At 34.3% G+C, this 20,310-nt stretch overlaps 1 protein-coding gene and 1 long non-coding RNA gene across 4 annotated transcripts in view; both read right to left on the bottom strand.

Annotated features, from left to right (window-relative positions):
* Positions 1-20,310, bottom strand: part of LOC134262816 (uncharacterized) — an 83,279-nt gene that overhangs the window by 17,363 nt on the left and 45,606 nt on the right. For all 3 annotated transcript variants that reach the window (XM_062745145.1, XM_062745151.1, XM_062745159.1), the window contains exon 5: positions 1,222-1,393. In XM_062745145.1, coding sequence (XP_062601129.1) covers positions 1,222-1,393 — 172 coding nt within the window. The remainder of the gene's footprint in view (positions 1-1,221; positions 1,394-20,310) is intronic.
* LOC134262808 (uncharacterized) lies at positions 3,277-5,167 on the bottom strand. Its single transcript, XR_009991112.1, has 4 exons — positions 5,011-5,167; positions 4,666-4,790; positions 4,230-4,310; positions 3,277-3,691 (listed from the first exon to the last, which is right to left on the bottom strand). It is a non-coding gene; the product is annotated as an uncharacterized LOC134262808 (long non-coding RNA).

The raw sequence follows: 20,310 nt of genomic DNA, 5'->3' as shown, positions 1-20,310 counted from the left end.
CTTATTTTGTATTGTTTGATAAACTTTGATTTTGAATACTGTTCGTTATCTCCATATCCTACATTAAGTAAAGGATTATAAATATGTAAATACATGTTATAGTTATCTACTTGTATGACACAAATTGTATTTAAATTTTATTTAGCTTGTCCGTGAATTTTATGGACAACCATCGTGCATGCGTAATTTATTGTATTACCACGCGAAACTTAAAAACTGTTATGGATTTTTTTTTGTGCAATGACAATTCGCATTTCGCAACAATTTTTCATAAATGGACGTCACCAAACAGAAATAAGGGACTTCAAATTTGACCTTTATTCGGCACTCAAGGTCATCAAGCAGTGAGGGATATTTATCATGCTAATGACGATCGTGACGCTGTGAGGCGCGGATAGGATTTATGGTTTCATCTGAGAGGCCCATTACTTTCATGTTTCGATTGATTGATTGATTGATTGTATATTGTTTAATGTACCTCTCGAGAATTTTTCACTCATATGGAAACGCCACTACTTGCCGGTGGAGGGCTACAAATTTTGTCCTATGCTCTGCACTCAGGGCCTTTAAGCAGTGAGTGGTCTTTTTCGTGCCAGCACCTACTGCGACACGGGACCTTGGTTTATACGGTCTCATCCGAAAGACCGGTCTCCTCGTCCCGCAGTGGGATTCGAACCCGCAACGTAAGGATTGACTCCTTACTTCGCGACTCTAGAGCAGAAGCTCTAACCACTGCGCCACGCGAGCGACTTCACGTTCTGGGTGCATGGCGGAAGAAATTTTGCTTACCATTTTGTTCGCCTAAGGTAAGTCGTGGCCGACATTCGAAATCACAAACATTCTCGTGAGCCCTATATGGTCTTCGCTACCATGAATGGTCCACCTAAGAGGAGGTCTTATTATTTCGCCCCTACGCCCCCCCCCCCCCCCCCCAACAAAAATGAATTCTGTTTATTTCAATATTCATTATGATTCGTTTAGATTCGTTAAGCTTTGAAAAATCATGGTACAAATGCCGTCATAAAATTAAACTAAAGGAAGAAAGAAAGCATACTGGAATCTTGGCTCAAGTAATTGAATATACCTCTTTTAAATTTGTGGGAACTTTCAATAATTTCAGTGAGACCAGTCACAGTTAGAATGACGCAAAATAAACCGGAGGAGATTTCTTACGTAGACATTAACGATTTCATCAAAGATAGAGTTTTAAAATGTACTTACGCCAAAACAAGTTGAGGATGCTTCATATGGAAAGAATCTTGGAAAGACGACAATTCAGTTGGCTTTGTGGTATTCACATTGGAAATTCTTGTAAAATGTTTTGTTGTTGTTTCTTGTGTAGAAATTGTTGTAACAGTGGTCGTCCGCTGGGTAATATTGTAGCATCCGCGATCTGTAAAAATAACAAACTAGTTATTATATTGCGCTTTGCTCGTAAGACGATTTTCATACTTTCATTGTAAAATTGTATTAAATTATACTTAACACGTACATATGCGCAAAATAAAAGCATGGGGTATGAGATCCAATTTTAAAGCAATTTGAAATTTGAAATGCAAATACATGTAGAAAGAACACAAATACGCTGCAATCATTTAACCTCCTAAAGTTTTAATTCTTTTCTGAATGTGACAATTAAGTAAGTTAAGTAAATATAAATATTAACATTGTATAACTTGGCACATCCATTGAATTTTAAAGATTTCTACATTGCATAAAGTGAGCTTTTCAGATCACATTTTGTCCGACGTCCCTCCGACTGACTAGCTGTTCTTCTGTATACATACAAACTTGATACATTTTTTTAAGGTAGAAGTTGATAGCTTGTCAACAAAAAAACTACCCATTGAATTTTTCTGAATTTTTTATATGTTTGTGTTGAGTCCTTGTTTTAAATCATATCAAAAATTCAAGGCAGGTCATCGGGCTAGTTTTAGAGAAATTTGACAATTTTAATATAGCCTTCATCAACCACTGAAGAGCTGAAAAAGCAGGGTAAAATAATATAAGAATATGATATGAAAAGGGCTGTAAATTTTCTATTGCTATATCAATTATCATTTGTCTTATATGAATTCAAACATCTGTCTGTATGGGTTTATATTTTACATCAATCTTAAATTTATCAAGCATTGTAAGCAAAAAACAGAATTACATTTACCAAGATGCATGGTCAAATTGGGTTAAAATATTGCCTATTCATTGCACAAAGTCTCACACTTCTGCTTCCACTGTGAAAAAATTACCCATCAAATTTCTTTTTTTTATTGCATATTATAGTTAGCCTATAAGTGTCTTAAATTAAAAAAAAAATCATACTACATAATGGGGTTTCAATTCAACCTGGAACAAGTTTATTATCTTACACCCTACCCTACCCCCTTCCTTTAGAAGGATGCAGTTTTGAAGAATATGGTGACTAAGAGAGATTATCAAGAATTTATCAAAATATTTCACAGAAAATGAGTAAATTCTTTGTAATATTCTTCTAAATTACATTTTGTATAAAAAAAAAAAACAATTTATACATGTACACCTAGACACATGTTGCCCTGGTTGACCTTTTTGCACTTATATTAAAAAAGATAAGAAGTTTTCCTTATATCGTTCAAATTGACTTTGATAGATAGAATTAATCAAAATATTTCAAAGAAAATGAGTAAAATTCCAAGTAATATTCTTCTAAATTACATTCTATATCACAGAAAACATTTATACACGTACACCTGGACACATGTTGCCCTGCTTGACCTTTTTGCACTTATATTAAAAAAAGATAAGAACTTTCCTTGATATCGTTGAAATTGACTTTGTAGATTTATTATACATATGATTCTTGGATGAATTATCAATGACAATATGTTTTGACCAATTCTGTGCATAAGTAAACTGGTTTTATTATCTTCCTATGACAACAATAGAATGATTAATTTAACTTTTCTTTTAACAATTCCTTTTTTATTCCAAATACGTGTACAACATAAATAAGAAAACCCAATGATTATGAAGTTTTGAACACAGAATCAATCCATGGCATGTTATCCTTGTTTGAAAAATATTCAGATAAAAATGTGTTATGTATTACACTGTTAAATGATGGTCATCAGTTGTCAGATATTAATACACTAAAGCATGGTTAACAAATGCTAAATACATGGCAAAAAGTGCGGGAAAATTGGGTGATTTGGTTATCATTACATACATACAAAAATAGTGTAATAAATCTGATAATTTACAAAAAAAAAAAAAACACAATGTATTAGATGTAAAAATTTGTAACTTTAAAGTATAGATTTTGCAAACAGATTCATAAAAGTTAGAGGAATCCCACTATAAACTGTATGTGATACTGTACAATTTTTTAAACTCATGATGTAGTTCAACAAAATAAAGTGAATACATTCAGTACATGTACAGTAATAGGATAAACTTGCTATTTTGTTTTTTGTCTTATTGGCTAACAAAGATCAATGTAAACATGTATGCATTTTTAATTGCCATTGTATGCAGCCAGTTGCGTCATGTTCAAGGATCTTGACAATTTCGTTGTTTTTATGTCAATACAACAAAGGTGTTCTTTCACAAGGATCTGCAGTAAGCAAAATTCACTCTGTATATTCAGATTTTGAAGCACATCTTATGATGTGATATGTCCGTTCCTCTTTACCGTCTCCTTCTGGTAGTTCTTTTTCTGAAAAGAACAAAATATTTTAATACAATAAGAATGAAAATACATGTTTTACTTCTTTCTTACACTGCAAACATAGTATGACTATGTCTATATGAATATAAGACACTTTTGAGATACCTTTTTTATATAATGTCATGATTTTTTTTTTAAATTAAATGCATATAAAGTCAGCCTCATTAATCTGGGCACTTTTGCTCCCAAGGAAATTATTTCGATTAATGAATTGTTTTAATTAAACAAACTGGTATATAAGGATAAAGATCAAATATTTTAGTTTCTAAATGTAGGCCACACTCTAAGGCCAAGACCATGGGGCTAAAGGAAAAGAAATAAATGTGAAATACAAAGACTCAGCACAAACTGTTCAAGAGTTAATACCAAAGGATCAAGTTTTTGTGGAAATAAAAAAACTACATGTACCTGTCAGTGACACATCAATGCATATACAACTAGCAACCTAACTGTTATATGTGGAATTAAAATACTTTTCTTTTACATCTTATTCCATTTTTTTTAATTCAGTTTTGTCCCTAATTACCTTATTGATATAAATCCAATATTCTTTTGTAACACTGCAGATGACACTTGATTAGCCAAGGATCCTATATTTCCATGGGATCTGTAACATGATGAAAATAAAATAAAGTAAATAGCTTGATCTATTTTTAAAAAAAATGTAGAATTTATTAACAATTTAGATTTATTTCGCAAATTTAGCTATGATAATGTGAAGAGGTCAATATTGTTAAAAAACCATGTCAATTACAAGTTTTTTAACAATACTGACTTCTTCATATTATCTTACCAATTCTTTGGTGCTTTAGTTGAAACAATTTCATTCAAGTTAAAAAACATCTTGATATTTTACAATTTTTTTGGTTATTCAGTTTTGAATTCAATTTACAACATGACTTTTTATATGTTTATACACAAGTATTTAACCATACATGTATTTAAGTCAATAGAACACCTACATGTAAGTAGTGATGCAGGGATCCCCGGTTAGATTCTCAGTCCAGCCATACATGTTCCTCGTTTCTTGATACACAAGTATGCCACTTTATGTTCAATTTGCTGTAGCAGATCTGGCTTGAACTTTCTTGAAATATTGATATGATCTTTGAGAGATTATTGACTTAAGAAAATGCTTCTATATGTACATTGTATACAATAATACTGTATGTACATTATGGTGTTTAAATTAAAAATACAAGGACTAAAAATCATAAATTTAAATTTTTAATACATGTATTATAAGAAAATTTCTTTATTTTCCCTGATACATGTGCAAGTGTAAATTGAAAGAAAAAAATACAAACCGATGGCTATTTTGGAGTTAATGTAGAAAGCACCCTTGACATTCCTCTTTCCAGGTGACACTTGATTTGGTCACATTATTTCAGCAGAGAAAGCTGAATACACTGTCTAGTTCATAGCTTGCTTCACCTGTTGTATTAAATATTTCTTTTATAATCTATGAATATGATATCTGTTTATAATCAGGGTCCTTTTGAGCATAAAACAAATACATACATAAATTTATTACAGGTACATAAATATTACATGAGGCTAAAAAAAATAGTCTTGTTATCTGCTACCCGACTGACCCTATTTTTCTGTTACTTGATCCTAAAGTTGTTTCTTTTTTTCAATGCAACTTTTTACAATTTGCTTGTTATTTCAAAAAGACAAAAGATTTGCAAGTAAATGTCCACTATCATTTATAAAAGGGGGATAATAATTTGTAGTGGTTTAGATTTTCATTTCATAGCCATCGTTTCGTAATTCATAATTTACAAGTATTTGCTGGTATTTCAGTCTGATAATTAGGTCTTTCCACCTTTCTGTGGAAAGACCTATTGATATTCTTCTGTTTATTATTCTTTTTTAGGTCTTTCCACCTTTCTGTGGAAAGACCTATTGATTTCCTTCTGTTTCTTCTTTTTTATTATTTTTCCGCCGTGTGATTTTTTGTTTCAAGATTTATCGAAAAGATTTATAGTCTATAAGAATGTACTCCGTAAAAGATGTTTGCAGTTGACCCTGCGTAAATGAACCTTGACCGCTTTCGAAGTTATTGCCCCTTTTGCAAGAAATGCTTGTTATCGCTACTCCTCAGAAACCATACACCGCAGAGGTATGAAACCTTTACGAATGTCTTCGACTAATTTAGGGGACTCTTCAATCTATTCATTGCGAAAGTATTCGGTGACCCCTTCAATGAGTTATTGCCCCTGAAACTTTTTGAATTTTACAAATAATTAAAAAATTTCAAAACAAAAAGTTGTAGAGACATGGGACCAACTGCATAAGATTCATTGACCTTTGACCTTAAAATTCATGTAAAGGTCAAAGGTCAAGGTTATTCAAAAAATGAGAAAATTAGCTTTTTTTGTATCTCTTTTGTCTTTCAACATATACTTAATGTCAATGCATCATTAATATGTACTCTTAAAATTGTTTCAAAGATTTCATTCTTGTCCCCTAAGATAAAACCTTTTAAAAGTTATTGCCCCTTGTGCGAAAAACCTTGTTATCACTACTCCTCCGAAGCTGTAGACCCTAGAGACACCAAACTTTCACTAATATCTTAAGGGTCTTTAGACCTAACTTCACTGTATAAATGCAAAAGAATCTGATGACCCCTTATATGAGTTATTGCCCTATAATTTCTTTATACTTACTATTAAACCTTGTACATATGTATCTTGAAAACTATAAATGGTAGAAGCATGGGGTCAATAGCATTGTGACCCTTGACCTTTGACCTTGAATATTTTGTCAAGATCAAAGGTCAAGGTCATTCCAAAAATTAGAAATTAAGCTCTTTTTATATCTCTTTTGTCTTTTAACATATGCAAACAGTCTCTGCATCATTAATATGTACTCTTAAAACTATTTCAAAGATTTCATTTTTGTTCCCCAAGATTGACCCTATCAAAAGTTATTGCCCCTTATGCGAAAAACATTGTTATCGCTACAACTTCAAAACTGTAGACCGTAGAGGCATGAACTCTTCACTAATGTCTTAAGGGTCTTTAGGCACACCTTCATTGTATAAGTACTAAAGGATTTAATGACACTTTATATGAGTTATTGCCCTTTAACTTCTTTGCACTTAATATTGAAACTTATAACTTTAGAACTAAAAGTCGTAGAGACATGGGGTCAATTGCAATGTGACCCTTGACCTTGAAGATCTGATCAAGGTCAAAGGTCAAGGTCATCTAAAAAAATTATTTTTCTTTTTAAAATTTTCATTTTTTAAACCATTTCCCTTAAAATAAAATTGGAGAGTAAAATATAAAACTACAAGAAATTTAAAAAGGTGGAAAGACCTCTTATTGTTCTGTGAACAATAAGTCTCCTAGTTTTTATTATTTTTCCGCCGCATGTTTTTTTGTTTGAAGATATATCGAAAAGATTTATAGTTCATAGGAATGTACTCCGTAAAAGATGTTTGCAGTTGACCCTGCGTAAGTGAACCTTGACCGCTTTCGAAGTTATTGCCCCTTTGGCAAGAAATGCTTGTTATCGCTACTCCTCAGAAACCGTAAACCGCAGAGGTATGAAACCTTCATGAATGTCTTCGACTAATTTAGTGGACTCTTCAATCTATTCATTGCGAAAGTATTCGGTGACCCCTTCAATGAGTTATTGCCCCTGAAACTTTATGAATTTTACAAATAATTAAAAATTTTCAAAACAAGAAGTCGTAGAGACATGAGACCACCTGCATAAGATTCATTGACCTTTGACCTTAAACTTCATGTTAAGGTCAAAGGTCAAGGTCATTCCAAAAATGAGAAATTTATCTCTTTTTATATTTCTTTTGTCTTTTAACATATACTTAATGTCTATGCATCATTAATATGTACTCTTAAAATTATTTCAAAGACTTCACTCTTGTCCCCTAATATTAACCCTTTTAAAAGTTATTGCCCCTTGTGCGAAAAACCATGTTATCGCTACTTCTCCGAAACCGTAGACTGTAGAGACACCAAACCGACACTAATATCTTAAGGGTATTTAGGCCTTACTTCACTGTATAAGTGCAAATGGATCTGATGACCCCTTATATGAGTTATTGCCCTTTAAGTGTTTTGTACTTACTATTAAACCTTATAACTTGAACACTTTAAATCATAGAATAATTGGGACAACTGCATTGTGACCCTTGACCTTTGACCTTGAATATTTTTTCAAGGTCAAAGGTCAAGGTCATTCATTTTTTTTATTTTCATTTTTTCTATGTTTTAAGGGAGTTTTGTTTTCTTTTTCTTGGAATTTAATTTTTAGTAGTCCGATATGAAACAAATTAAAAATTCAAAGAAGGTGGAAAGACCTCTTATTGTTCCGTGAACAATAAGTCTCCTAGTTCTATTTACCGTTTGTTTTCAGTTGTTGCTTACGTAAAGTCCTTTATTATTTGTCTTTTGTAAGTTAGGACATGAGTTGACATTCCACATGTTTTACTTTTTAAACAGGAAGTGTCATCCATGTTGGCAGTCTTTCCGTAGTACTTTTGATAGCTGCGTTCTGATTGGTTAACTTAGCTTTAGGATCTTTGATAGTCATTGGCTTTTATTTTGGGCCTAGCTAGGGTATTTAAACCTGTGTTCGAGCAGTTTACTTCACTTGGTTAGGGATAAGCCTCATGGCACATTATCTCTGATTTGATGCCAACCTCAAGGTACACGGCATTATAGGTTTCTTTTAGCACGTGCTGAGTGAGCACTTTTTGATAGGTTAGGATGTAGGTTATTAAAAGTAAATTAGGTTTCCCTTTACAAGTCCTGCCTGGTCTAGGGATATGTAGATAACAGGTTTATTTTCTAGAACCACTATTTATTATTTATTTTTGGGTGTTGTTTATTTTTTTGGGTCAGTTATTTTTAGAGCCTAGAATTAGTATTGATATTTTCAGATTAACTCTAGAGTGTTGATAATAGTCATATTGGGTGATGTAGCTCATTCCCTTTACATTTTTTTTCATCTCCTTAGGATTTTTGACCATTTTCATAAGTATGGAAGCCCAGTAGGGACATAGATTATTTTTCATAGTTTTGCTACATTCCTCCCATTTTTTCATTACATTTTTCAATTATTTATTTATTGAGATTATTGAGATTCATTTTTCAGATTAAATTACATTTTTGATAAAGCTTTATTTATCCTGTGCCATTTTCAAAGACGTTTTCTGTTTGTTAAATTTTGATCATTATTTATTATTTGTTATCATTTACAACGGTTAATTCTCACTTTATTAAATTGATAAAACTTACAACTGTGTTTTCATTTAGCGTTGACCATAGTTCAGAAATCCCCTTACCTGGGTTGATCATTTATAACTGGAGATAGTTTACTCCTTTCAGCCAAGTTGGCTGGTAACTTTGGTAATTTATACACTGAAGAGTTCTACTTCCGGTTACATAATTTTTGGTGCCGTGACCAGGATTTCTGAATAGAAACCATGGCTTCGCTAAATTCAGATTCTGATAGAGTAGAAAGAGCTACATCAACCCCTAGAGTTGATAGGTTAAGTTCAAGTCAAGGTGCTAGACCTAAGCTTATGTTAAGAGTCACGCAAGTGAGTTAAGGCTAAATATGGATATTTTTACGCAAATAAGCTTATGAAAATTCATAATTTGTATTATTTATGTCCAGAGAAGGTTCAAATTGATTTTCTGCTACATACTCAGTACCCACAGTTTATAAATGCAAGTGCACATTATGACGTCATATTATGACGTCATTGTTCTCTCCCATTCAAGGTATCAAATCATATCAACAAAATCACGTCGGCGCAAGGGCCTATCCTATCTAATTTAAAATAAACAATATATGAAATTAAGGAGAATATTCTTAAAATTAATAAAATTGCTGCACAAATCCTATGCACTTTCTCAATTGATAAAAATTTTAGGAAACTTACCCTGGACAGTGAATTTTTACCCTGTGAAAACTTAAAACTGCACGGATAGTAAGTAACCAATTGCAGTGCCGACATTTGTGCAGCAATATCTTAAATCCTTGGAATATCCTGCGTCTTTTGATACCTTGTTTCTGTAAATCAAAGTAAGGTATGCCCTTGCGCCGAAGCGATTTTGTTAATGTTTCTTATAAACTTGTGTAGTACAGGTCGATGACGTCATAATATGACGTCATAATGTGTACAGGCTATCGTATGTCGTGGGTACCAAGAATGTATAAGTAAACAAGTCTTAGCATTTTCTGTGCGGTAGGTAGAGCAATTATGGAATTTAATTAGATATTTTGTAAAGAAATTTACATATGTAGCCTTAACTCACATGCGCAATCAGCCCTCTTTGTCCTCTCCTGTGAGTGAGATTGAGATGCATGAGAGTAAACTAGATACTAGCATGAGTTTACAGGTTTCAGATTTAGAACAACTGTTGCAAGACCTCACTACAGACTTTGAGAAATGTAAGCATGAGATTGAGGAAACTCTTCGACGCAAACGTCGAGTGTCATTTGCTAAAGGTAATGATAGGGATAGACAAGCAAGTCAGAATGAAGTTGTAATAGAGACAGTGACACCCTTAGATAGAGTGAGAGAAACAGAGAGTTTGAGTACCTCACCTGCACAAATAAACTTTGCACAGAGAGACAGAAGTGAGAATCTCAGTAGGTCACAGACAAATATGTCTTCACTGCCCAGTACCCCTGTAAATCTTGGTAGACCTAAACGTAGAGAAAAAGAACCAGACAAGTTTGATGGTAGAAATGTAGCCTGGCAAGATTACTTAGTTCATTTTGAGCAAGTGTCTAATTGGAACAATTGGTCCCATGAAGAAAAGTCCCAGCAGCTAGTTATGTCATTAAGGGGGGAGGCACAGAAAATTCTAGGTGACCTATCTCAAGAACAGAGAAAAGATTATGACAATTTAACATCTATCTTATCTAGTAGGTTTTGTCCGAAAGAACTTGTAGTTGCACATAGGGTAGACTTTAGATCACGTCTTAGAAAACAGAATGAAAGCCCTTCAGATTATGGTTTTGCACTTAGGAGGTTAGGAAACTTAGCTTTTCCAGATATGGCTTATTCAGATAGGGAGATAGTTGTTTTAGAGCAGTTTATGAGTGGAATAGGGAATTTTGAAATTAGATCTCATGTCATTTTACACCATCCCAAGACTTTAGAGACTGCTATTTCACTAGCAACAGAATTTGAGGCAGTTAAGGGGCCACAACTCTCCATCACTAAGCCAAGTATAAATAGTGTTAGGACAGATAATGAAACTACACCTGTTACGACCCCTGATGAGTTATCAAGTTTGGTTCAAACTCTAGAGAAATGTGTTAATAAAATGGCCAATAGTTATCGGGGTGGTAAAAAACAGACAGGGAAAGTCATAGAGTGTTACAAATGCCATCAGTTAGGTCACACAGCCAGATACTGTCACACACAAAACACTAGTGATAGGGTAGAAAAAGATAAAACACCCTCTTCTCACACACCAGCAGTTAGGGATAAGGAAAACTTCCCGGGGTTGCATTCGAAGCCCACAGTGTGACCCAAAATTCTGTTGATAATAGGGCTACTCAGAAGTTAAGAGTTAGTTTGTTGCAGAAGTCATGTTTGAGTGTAGGCTGTACTGTAGGAGAACATGTAAATAAGTTTTTAGTCGACACTGGTTCTCAGGCTTGTTTGTTAGACAAAGATGTTTTTATGACTTTTTAGAATAGACCCCCTTTGAAACCTTGTGTTTTGTCATTAACCACAGCAGATGGTAGTGCTATGAAAGTGTTAGGAAAAGTTGACTTAGAGTTTAGAATAGGAGATAATTTGTTTTGTCATGAGTTTATTATTACCGAGTTAGGAGACTTGTGTGGAATCCTTGGGATGGATTTCTTGGAGAACAATGATGTGACAATTCAAGTTTCTAGGTGTCTCATGTTGATAGGTGGTCAGCATATTCAGTTAGAGAGGGAGACAACTCCTATTTGTGTTAGAGTCAAAGTAGCAAAGGACATAGTTATTCCCCCTGATTGTGAAGTTTTTGTACCAGGGTATGCTGTAGGTGATTTGGACGCTTCTGTAAATAATTTGTTTGAGCCGTTCAAGTTTTTAAATCAAAAGGGTCTGTTAGTTGCTAGAACTTTAGTGAATCCTGACAAGATTTTATTTTCTGTTGTAAATATTTCAGACAAGGCTGTTAGGATCAATAAACACACAACAGTGGCTTCTGTACAGCAAGTTGACATTGTAGAGTCTGATAAATCTATGAGTGATCAAGTTTCTGTAGAACTTCCTGAACATTTGCAATCATTGTTCGATAGATCTTGTGAGAGGTTATCTGAAAAAGAGAAATCTCAGTTGTTAGAATTACTGATACATTATCAGGATATTTTTGTTGGACCTGATGGTAGATTTGGGAGAACAAATCTTGTGAAACATAGTATAGATACTGGTGATTCTAAGCCTATTAAAATCCCACCTCGTAGGCTACCTTATGCTCAGAGAGAAATTGTAGAGAAGGAGATTTCAAAGATGCTTGATAATGATGTTATAGAACCTAGTGATAGTCCTTGGTCAGCTCCCTTGTTGTTTGTTGCTAAGAAAGATGGTTCTTGGAGATTTTGCGTAGACTATAGACAACTTAACTCAGTTACTAAGAAAGATGCTTATCCTTTGCCCCGCATAGATGAGTCACTTGATTCTTTAGCTGGAGCTTCCTGGTTCAGTACATTAGATTTAGTTTCTGGGTATTGGCAGATGGAAATGTCAGATAAGGATAAACCTAAAACAGCTTTCTCAACTCATATGGGCTTATTCCAGTTTAAGGTGATGCCCTTTGGCATGTGCAATGCCCCTAGTTGTTATGAGAGGTTAATTGAGTTAGTTCTTAGAGGTCTCAGATGGGAGAAATGTTTATGTTATTTAGATGACATCATTGTGTTTGGAAGTAGTTTTGACCAAGCTTTGAAAAATCTTAAGCTAGTGTTCGATAGACTCAGGTCAGCAAATTTGACCTTGAAACATTCAAAGTGTGTACTTTTCCAGAAAGAAGTGTCATTTTTAGGTCATGTGGTGTCTGATAAAGGAATTCAGTGTGATCCTAGTAAAATTGACAAAGTTAAGAAATGGCCTGTACCTAGTAATGTCACAGAGGTTAGAAGCTTCTTAGGGTTAGCAGGATATTATAGGAGGTTTATTCCTGAGTTTTCCACTTTTGCAGCCCCTTTAACATATTTGACAAGAAAAGGGAAGAAATTTTGTTGGACTTCAGATTGTCAGAAATCATTTGAGAAACTTAAGGAACTCCTTTGTTCAGCTCCTGTGTTAGCTTACCCTGCTAGTACCTCAGAGTTCATCTTAGATACAGATGCTAGCTTGACAGGTTTAGGTGCTGTTCTATCTCAAGTGCAAAATGGCGAGGAGAAGGTTATTGCTTATGCTAGTAGGACTTTGAATAAATCCCAAGTCAGATATTGTACCACTTATAAGGAGTTATTGGCAGTAGTTACTTTCATTCGCCTATATAGACATTTCCTTTGGGGTAGACATTTCACGGTTAGAACAGATCATGCTTCCCTTGTGTGGTTGAAGAACTTTAAGAATCCAGAAGGAATTTTGGCTAGATGGCTTTCAGTTTTGGAGACTTATGATTTTTCCATTCAACATAGGCCAGGGAAATTTCATTGCAATGCTGATAGTTTGTCAAGAAGGCCTCCCAGTTATTGTAAGCGTGAGGATTGTCCTGATTGTCATTTGGGGGATTGTGTGGATTCTGGTGGTCGAACAGGTGCACCGAAGCAAATGGGCAGCATATCATTGGCCTCGGCCGCTAAGGTTGCTCCTGTGAGAACCGACCAATGGTTCAACTCGGCGGAGTCAGGGTCCCACAATTCTGTTGATGACAATGGTGATGATAGTTGTGATGCTGTACCTAACTGGTTGGATACTTGGTAAGTTGATCAGTTGAGAACTTGGCAACAAGAAGAACCTGCAATTAGGCAATTTATTAGGTTAAAAGAAAGTTCCATTGTTAAACCCCCTAGGCATGTTGTTTTGGATGCTTCTCCTGATTTAAAAACTTATTGGGGATTATGGGAATCTCTAGAAGTCAAAGAAAACATGTTGTATTACAAGTGGAAGTCATTAGATGATAAGGAGTTTTTGTTCTTGATTGCTCCTAGACACATTAGATCTCAGATATTTCATGAGCTGCATGAGAATAAAACTGCTGGTCACTTAGGTAGGGAACGTACCATTAAATCCATAAAGCGTAGGGTATATTGGCCTGGTATGTCTTCAGACATTAAACGCTGGTGTAGAGAGTGTGATGTTTGTGCCCGAGCAAAAGCTGATCCAGGTCTTGGGAGGTCATCTCTTCATCAATCAGTCATAGGTGCTCCTTTAGATAGGTTAGGAGTTGATATTTTGGGCCCTTTACCCAGAACAAGTAATGGTAATGAATACATCATAGTTCTCTGTGATTATTTTTCTAAGTGAGCTGAAGCTTATCCAGTACCTAATCACACAGCTTTGACAGTAGCAGATAAGATAGTTAATGAATTCATCTGTAGATTTGGTGTCCCTTAACAGATTCACTCAGACCAAGGTCGCGAGTTCGAGTCGGAACTATTTTCTGTCTTATGTGAAAAGTTAGGCATTGAAAAGACACGTACTACTCCATATAGGCCACAGTCAGATGGTTTAGTTGAGAGGATGAATATGCAAATAAAAATAGGGATAATTGGTATGACAATACACTTGTATACTCTTTGCTCTTATGGCATATAGGTCAACCATTCAAGAAAGTTCAGGTTGCTCACCAAATTTAGTCATGTTTGGCCATTAAATTATTAGCCCAGTTGATTTGATGTTAGGGAATCCTCCTTCTTCACCTATCCCCACTTGCCCTGTAGAATATGTAGAGTGGTTAAGAATAGTTTTATCTGATTCTTACAATTTTGTGTCAGAAAATCTTAGGCAGGCAGCATCAAAACAGAAGAAGTACTATGATAGGGGATTAAAACCCAGAGAGTTTACAGAAAATGACTTTGTCTGGAGGTGGTATCCACCCCCAGCTGGTGTTAAGTTAGGGTTAGGATGGATAGGGCCATATAAGGTTATCAAGAAGATCACAGATGTAACTTATCAAGTTCAAAAAGACACTAAGAGCCCTCTCATTGTTGTACATGTAGATCAGTTAAAACCCTATGAAGGTATTTTACCTCCTTAAAACTGGACACCAGTAGTTACTTCCTTTGACGAGTCATTAGAACCCCCTGTAGATCATACTCCTGTAGATTTTAATGATCAAGAGGAAGTTGAGGAGACTGTTCCTCCTGTTTTTAATTTACGTAGTCCTGAACCCCTTAGACAGTCAAGGTGGGGTAGAACAATCAAACCCCCTGTTATCTACTCTCCTTGAGACCAGGCATGTATCTAGGCATTTTATTTTTTTTATATTTTTTAAATGCCTATGTAAATAGTTATTTTTATTTTTGAGTTCTATATATAATATAATTTGATATAAAAGGTTTGAGTTGACCTTTTGTAGTGATAACAAGTGATATTTAATTTTTGAAATATCTCAGTCTAGTTTTAAGAGTAGATCTTAATTACTTTATTAATGAGGTAGTTTTTGGTAGTCATTTATTTTCTTTTGAGAATAACATTCAAGTTAGCTCTGTATTTAACTTTAGTGGATACAAGGTCAATGATAGTTGTTTTATTTATTTAATGAGACACAGTAGTTGGCAATGATTTATAGTTATCTAGAAGTCATAACAGTATATTTCAGTTCTATCGGCTTATTCAGTAACAGTAATAATAGATATGAATCATTGAGAGCTTGGTATTCTTAGTTTAATACTGACCGTAGATGATCTTTAAATTATCTCCCTTGTACTGTGCTGAAATCAACACTTAAGTTTTTCTTATAGTTTATCTATGGGAGGTGATGCATGGTCATCCCTTGTTTAGCTTATGTTATAAGTATGTGCACTACTTGATAACATATCTGGTTTAAATTCAGTGGATTCTGAATTTGGTAGATAACTATTTTGATTAACTTTCCATATAATATTCAGAAATTATTCAAAGTCTTAGAATTTAAGATTTTAATTTTAAAAGTTATTTTTCATAGAAATAAATTGACATCAAAACTTGCATTGATGGTGATTAATCTGCTTTAATACTTTTCTAATCTTTGTTTTACAATTTTCTCCAAATTTCACAGATGGATACTCTAGACATAAATGTGGATCCGTTGGAATTGCAAAAGTTTGAAGCCGAGGAGGCAGTGGCTACAGTATGGCCGGAGGCAGGTTAGATATGCCCGATACAGCACTGTCCGTCTCGTCCGCATCTATTTCTGAAACTCGGAAGCTACAGAGCTCACTACTTGAGTTTCCATAAGGACATGTGTGCGATCTATTACTGTCCAAGTGTAGTCTGCCGTAAAACTTTCTACAAGTGCAATGACATGTACCGACACATTCATCAAGATCATCAGGATCTTCAATTTTGCGTTCAGAAGAGGTACACAACTAATCCTCGTTATATCGATCCCAAGGGATACTTGATGCCTCTACCAGCGATTCATGAGCAGGCTAGAGACTTGGCTGCCAGAGCTAGGAAGCGTTCCTCTCAAGAACCTTTATTAACACTGCCAGATAATGCCAATCCTAGAGATGAGAGCTTTCCACCTGGGGGATATAAACATTAACTTTGTTCATTTATATCATATTATTTGGAAAACGAAAATTTATTGTGTAAATTTTGTTTTTTTTTAAGGGGTTGGAATGTAGTGGTTTAGATTTTCATTTCATAGCCATCGTTTCGTAATTCATAATTTACAGTGCAGGGAAATAATTTTGTTACAGCATCAATGCTGATTTTGGTGCTTCCTATGCTTGCTGATTTTGATGCTTTCTTTGCTTGCTGATTTTGATGCTAGTTATCCTTATCCTGATCCTGGTTTGATCCTTATCCTGATGCTGGTTTGAAACTAGGTCAATGCTAGTAATGCTACCGGAAGTAGGATTATCCTGCCGGAAGTGGATAATTCAAAAACAGCATCGCTATTTTAAGCCATTTAAATTAATATTTTGGGTAATTTTTATTTGTAATTTGTATTAAATGACTTTCCTTTATCTGTTTTCACTATGGTCAATGCTAGTTCTATCCTTTGCTTGCTGATGCTGATCCAAGTAATGCTGTTTTTTTAAATGCTGATGCTGATACTAGTTCTATCCTGATCCTACTTATGCTGATCCTGATGCTGGTTTATGTAACAAAATTTGTTCCCTGCACTGTACAAGTATTTGCTGGTATTTCAGTCTGATAATTCTATTTACCTTTTGTTTTCAGTTGTTGCTTACGTAAAGTCCTTTATTATTTGTCTTTTGTAAGTTAGGACATGAGTTGACATTCCACATGTTTTACTTTTTAAACAGGAAGTGTCATCCATGTTGGCAGTCTTTCCGTAGTACTTTTGATAGCTGCGTTCTGATTGGTTAACTTAGCTTTAGGATCTTTGATAGTCATTGGCTTTTATTTTGGGCCTAGCTAGGGTATTTAAACCTGTGTTCGAGCAGTTTACTTCACTTGGTTAGGGATAAGCCTCATGGCACATTATCTCTGATTTGATGCCAACCTCAAGGTACACGGCATTATAGGTTTCTTTTAGCACGTGCTGAGTGAGCACTTTTTGATAGGTTAGGATGTAGGTTATTAAAAGTAAATTAGGTTTCCCTTTACAAGTCCTGCCTGGTCTAGGGATATGTAGATAACAGGTTTATTTTCTAGAACCACTATTTATTATTTATTTTTGGGTGTTGTTTATTTTTTTGGGTCAGTTATTTTTAGAGCCTAGAATTAGTATTGATATTTTCAGATTAACTCTAGAGTGTTGATAATAGTCATATTGGGTGATGTAGCTCATTCCCTTTACATTTTTTTTCATCTCCTTAGGATTTTTGACCATTTTCATAAGTATGGAAGCCCAGTAGGGACATAGATTATTTTTCATAGTTTTGCTACATTCCTCCCATTTTTTCATTACATTTTTCAATTATTTATTTATTGAGATTATTGAGATTCATTTTTCAGATTAAATTACATTTTTGATAAAGCTTTATTTATCCTGTGCCATTTTCAAAGACGTTTTCTGTTTGTTAAATTTTGATCATTATTTATTATTTGTTATCATTTACAACGGTTAATTCTCACTTTATTAAATTGATAAAACTTACAACTGTGTTTTCATTTAGCGTTGACCATAGTTCAGAAATCCCCTTACCTGGGTTGATCATTTATAACTGGAGATAGTTTACTCCTTTCAGCCAAGTTGGTTAGTAACTTTGGTAATTTATACACTGAAGAGTTCTACTTCCGGTTACAAATTAAAAAGCATCTGCCATCCAAAGCAGAGAAAGTTTATACATTTCTGCATTTGAACAATTTAAGCAAAATATTTTTTTCCATGTTTTGATCTGAGTAACTAAACACCACCTCATGTGTTAGGCACAGATAAGTATGATTACTTTACATTATTTACCAATCCGGCCTTTATCATGTTCTGACACCAGAAATGTCCGGTTTTATTCTTCTATTCTAGAAGTTACAGTCTGGTCATGAAATAAGTTTTAAATTTTAGCTAAATAAAACTACTTTAGGAAGGAAAAAAAAATCTATGAAGGTTATTGGTAATTGAAGCTAAATACTAGTACTAGTACTAGTACTAAATACTGGTTGTACCAGACCTGTGCGTAAACAAACAAGCACCATATAGTCATGATCGATATACTAAGTCGTAAATATTTACCTATGTATCTGACACGGACACAGCATACAAAAAATCTGTTCTGCAAAAATTTCACTTCTTCCATCATACCAGTTAACATCTGTATGGTCATGGTCTTTAAAATGTCTATACAGAAAACAACATCAGGCACAGATCGATACCGGTGTACCCACGTGATGCTGCAGCGGACACTGGACAAGGAGTAGTTTCACCAAAATTATGTTCATGTTCGGCTTCAGTCTCACTTCTATTTTGATTCTCATGAAGATGCTTCAATTTCGAGAACCGTAAAGATTTAATACATATTGTAACTTTGTCTTCTAGCCTAAGTCGAGGAAATTTCTCGATCGCTTCGTCGGCCATCTTGTAGCATAGACAATAATGTGTAAATGGAGACTTTTATTTGACGGCGTTCCGGAATCCGGAAAAAAAGCACGTGCAAATATGCGAATTCTTTCTATCACGTGATTGCTATCGGTCTCTACCTTTAATATCTATTTAGCACCATTTGGCCAATTTCAACAAAACTTGCAACAGAGTATTATTGGGTAAAGGGGATTCAAATCTGCCAAATGGAGGTCGACGCGTTTATTATGTAGGGGAGATAATTAACACATCTTTTTTAATTGCATGTAATTACAAAATAACTAAAGTAATATTGTCTTGTACAACAAAATGGAGTTGAAAAGTTATGCAAAATACACATTTACTAGTATTCCGTCTAGTGCTAATTATGTGAAAAATACTTTGTCTATTACCTGCATGTTTCTGTTTTATAAATATGACTAAAATGACATTTTCATAAAAATTTTCAAATGACAGCCATGTTTTCATAAAAAAAAATGTCCTGGTTGTAGGGTCATTGAAGCACAACTTTGGATTAGCATCTTAATCTTTATAGTGCATATTTAATACAAGTCACTATAAAACTTGTATATGCCATTCATCTCCGGGTGTTGCTAAAACGCGGAACAGAAAACGGAACGGAAAGCGGAACGGAACGGAAAACGGAATATATTAGTATAGATTAAATCACTTAAAGTACACAAATTTTGTCATAAACAATATATTTTAAACACATTCAATCTCATATTATAAAAAATAAGTTGATTTATTCATGTTCACCCTTTTTTATTGACAAACAAGTTGATGAAACAAGAATATCTGCAGTCTTGTTTAATTAAAGACATCATCTCGTAAGTTCTATGGTAGTGTCGTTTACTGATTTTTATTTGAAAATTAAAATATAGTTGTGAACTTATTTTAATTTTTCATTTAAAATCGGTAAACGACAGTAGATACAATGACCATGTCAGCAAATACAATTTATCATTGAGTCAAATGCTGACTGACGTTTTTCATACTAATTGTTAGTTAATTTTTTATACACTGAATTGAGAACGGATTTTTCCATTTTTTCCCGATCATGACAAGGAGCATGCGGCGGGTCTGACCGATCGGCAGGGGATGCTCACACCTCCATGGCACCTGATCCTACCTCTGATGTTTTGGAGGTCCGTGTTTGCTTTGCTCCTATTCTTGTATTGTTTTATGGAGTTTTGATATTGAATACTGTTTTAATCTCCATATCAATCATTCATGAAATTTACTGACGTAGCAGTGACATAGAATTGAATTGTCAGTGTGTGTGTGTGTGTGTGGAAGGGGGGGGGGGGGGTAAACTTATTTGAAAAAAATTTGACAAGCGAAAAAAAAACAAATATATGATTCGGGAGGGTGAATCAGTTCCTTATCCAATGTTATTCAATACTTTTGTACACTTACTTACTACTTTAATAAACAACTTGTGGAGGTTTCAATAAACATTTCTATAGT

This window comes from Saccostrea cucullata, unplaced genomic scaffold (assembly GCF_032062105.1).
Source record: "Saccostrea cucullata isolate Sc308-1 unplaced genomic scaffold, CSIRO_AGI_Scuc_v1 ctg2012, whole genome shotgun sequence".
Lineage (NCBI taxonomy): Eukaryota > Metazoa > Mollusca > Bivalvia > Ostreida > Ostreidae > Saccostrea > Saccostrea cuccullata.
Note: the sequence above shows the minus strand (reverse complement) of the source record. Positions and strands in the feature narration are given on the sequence as shown.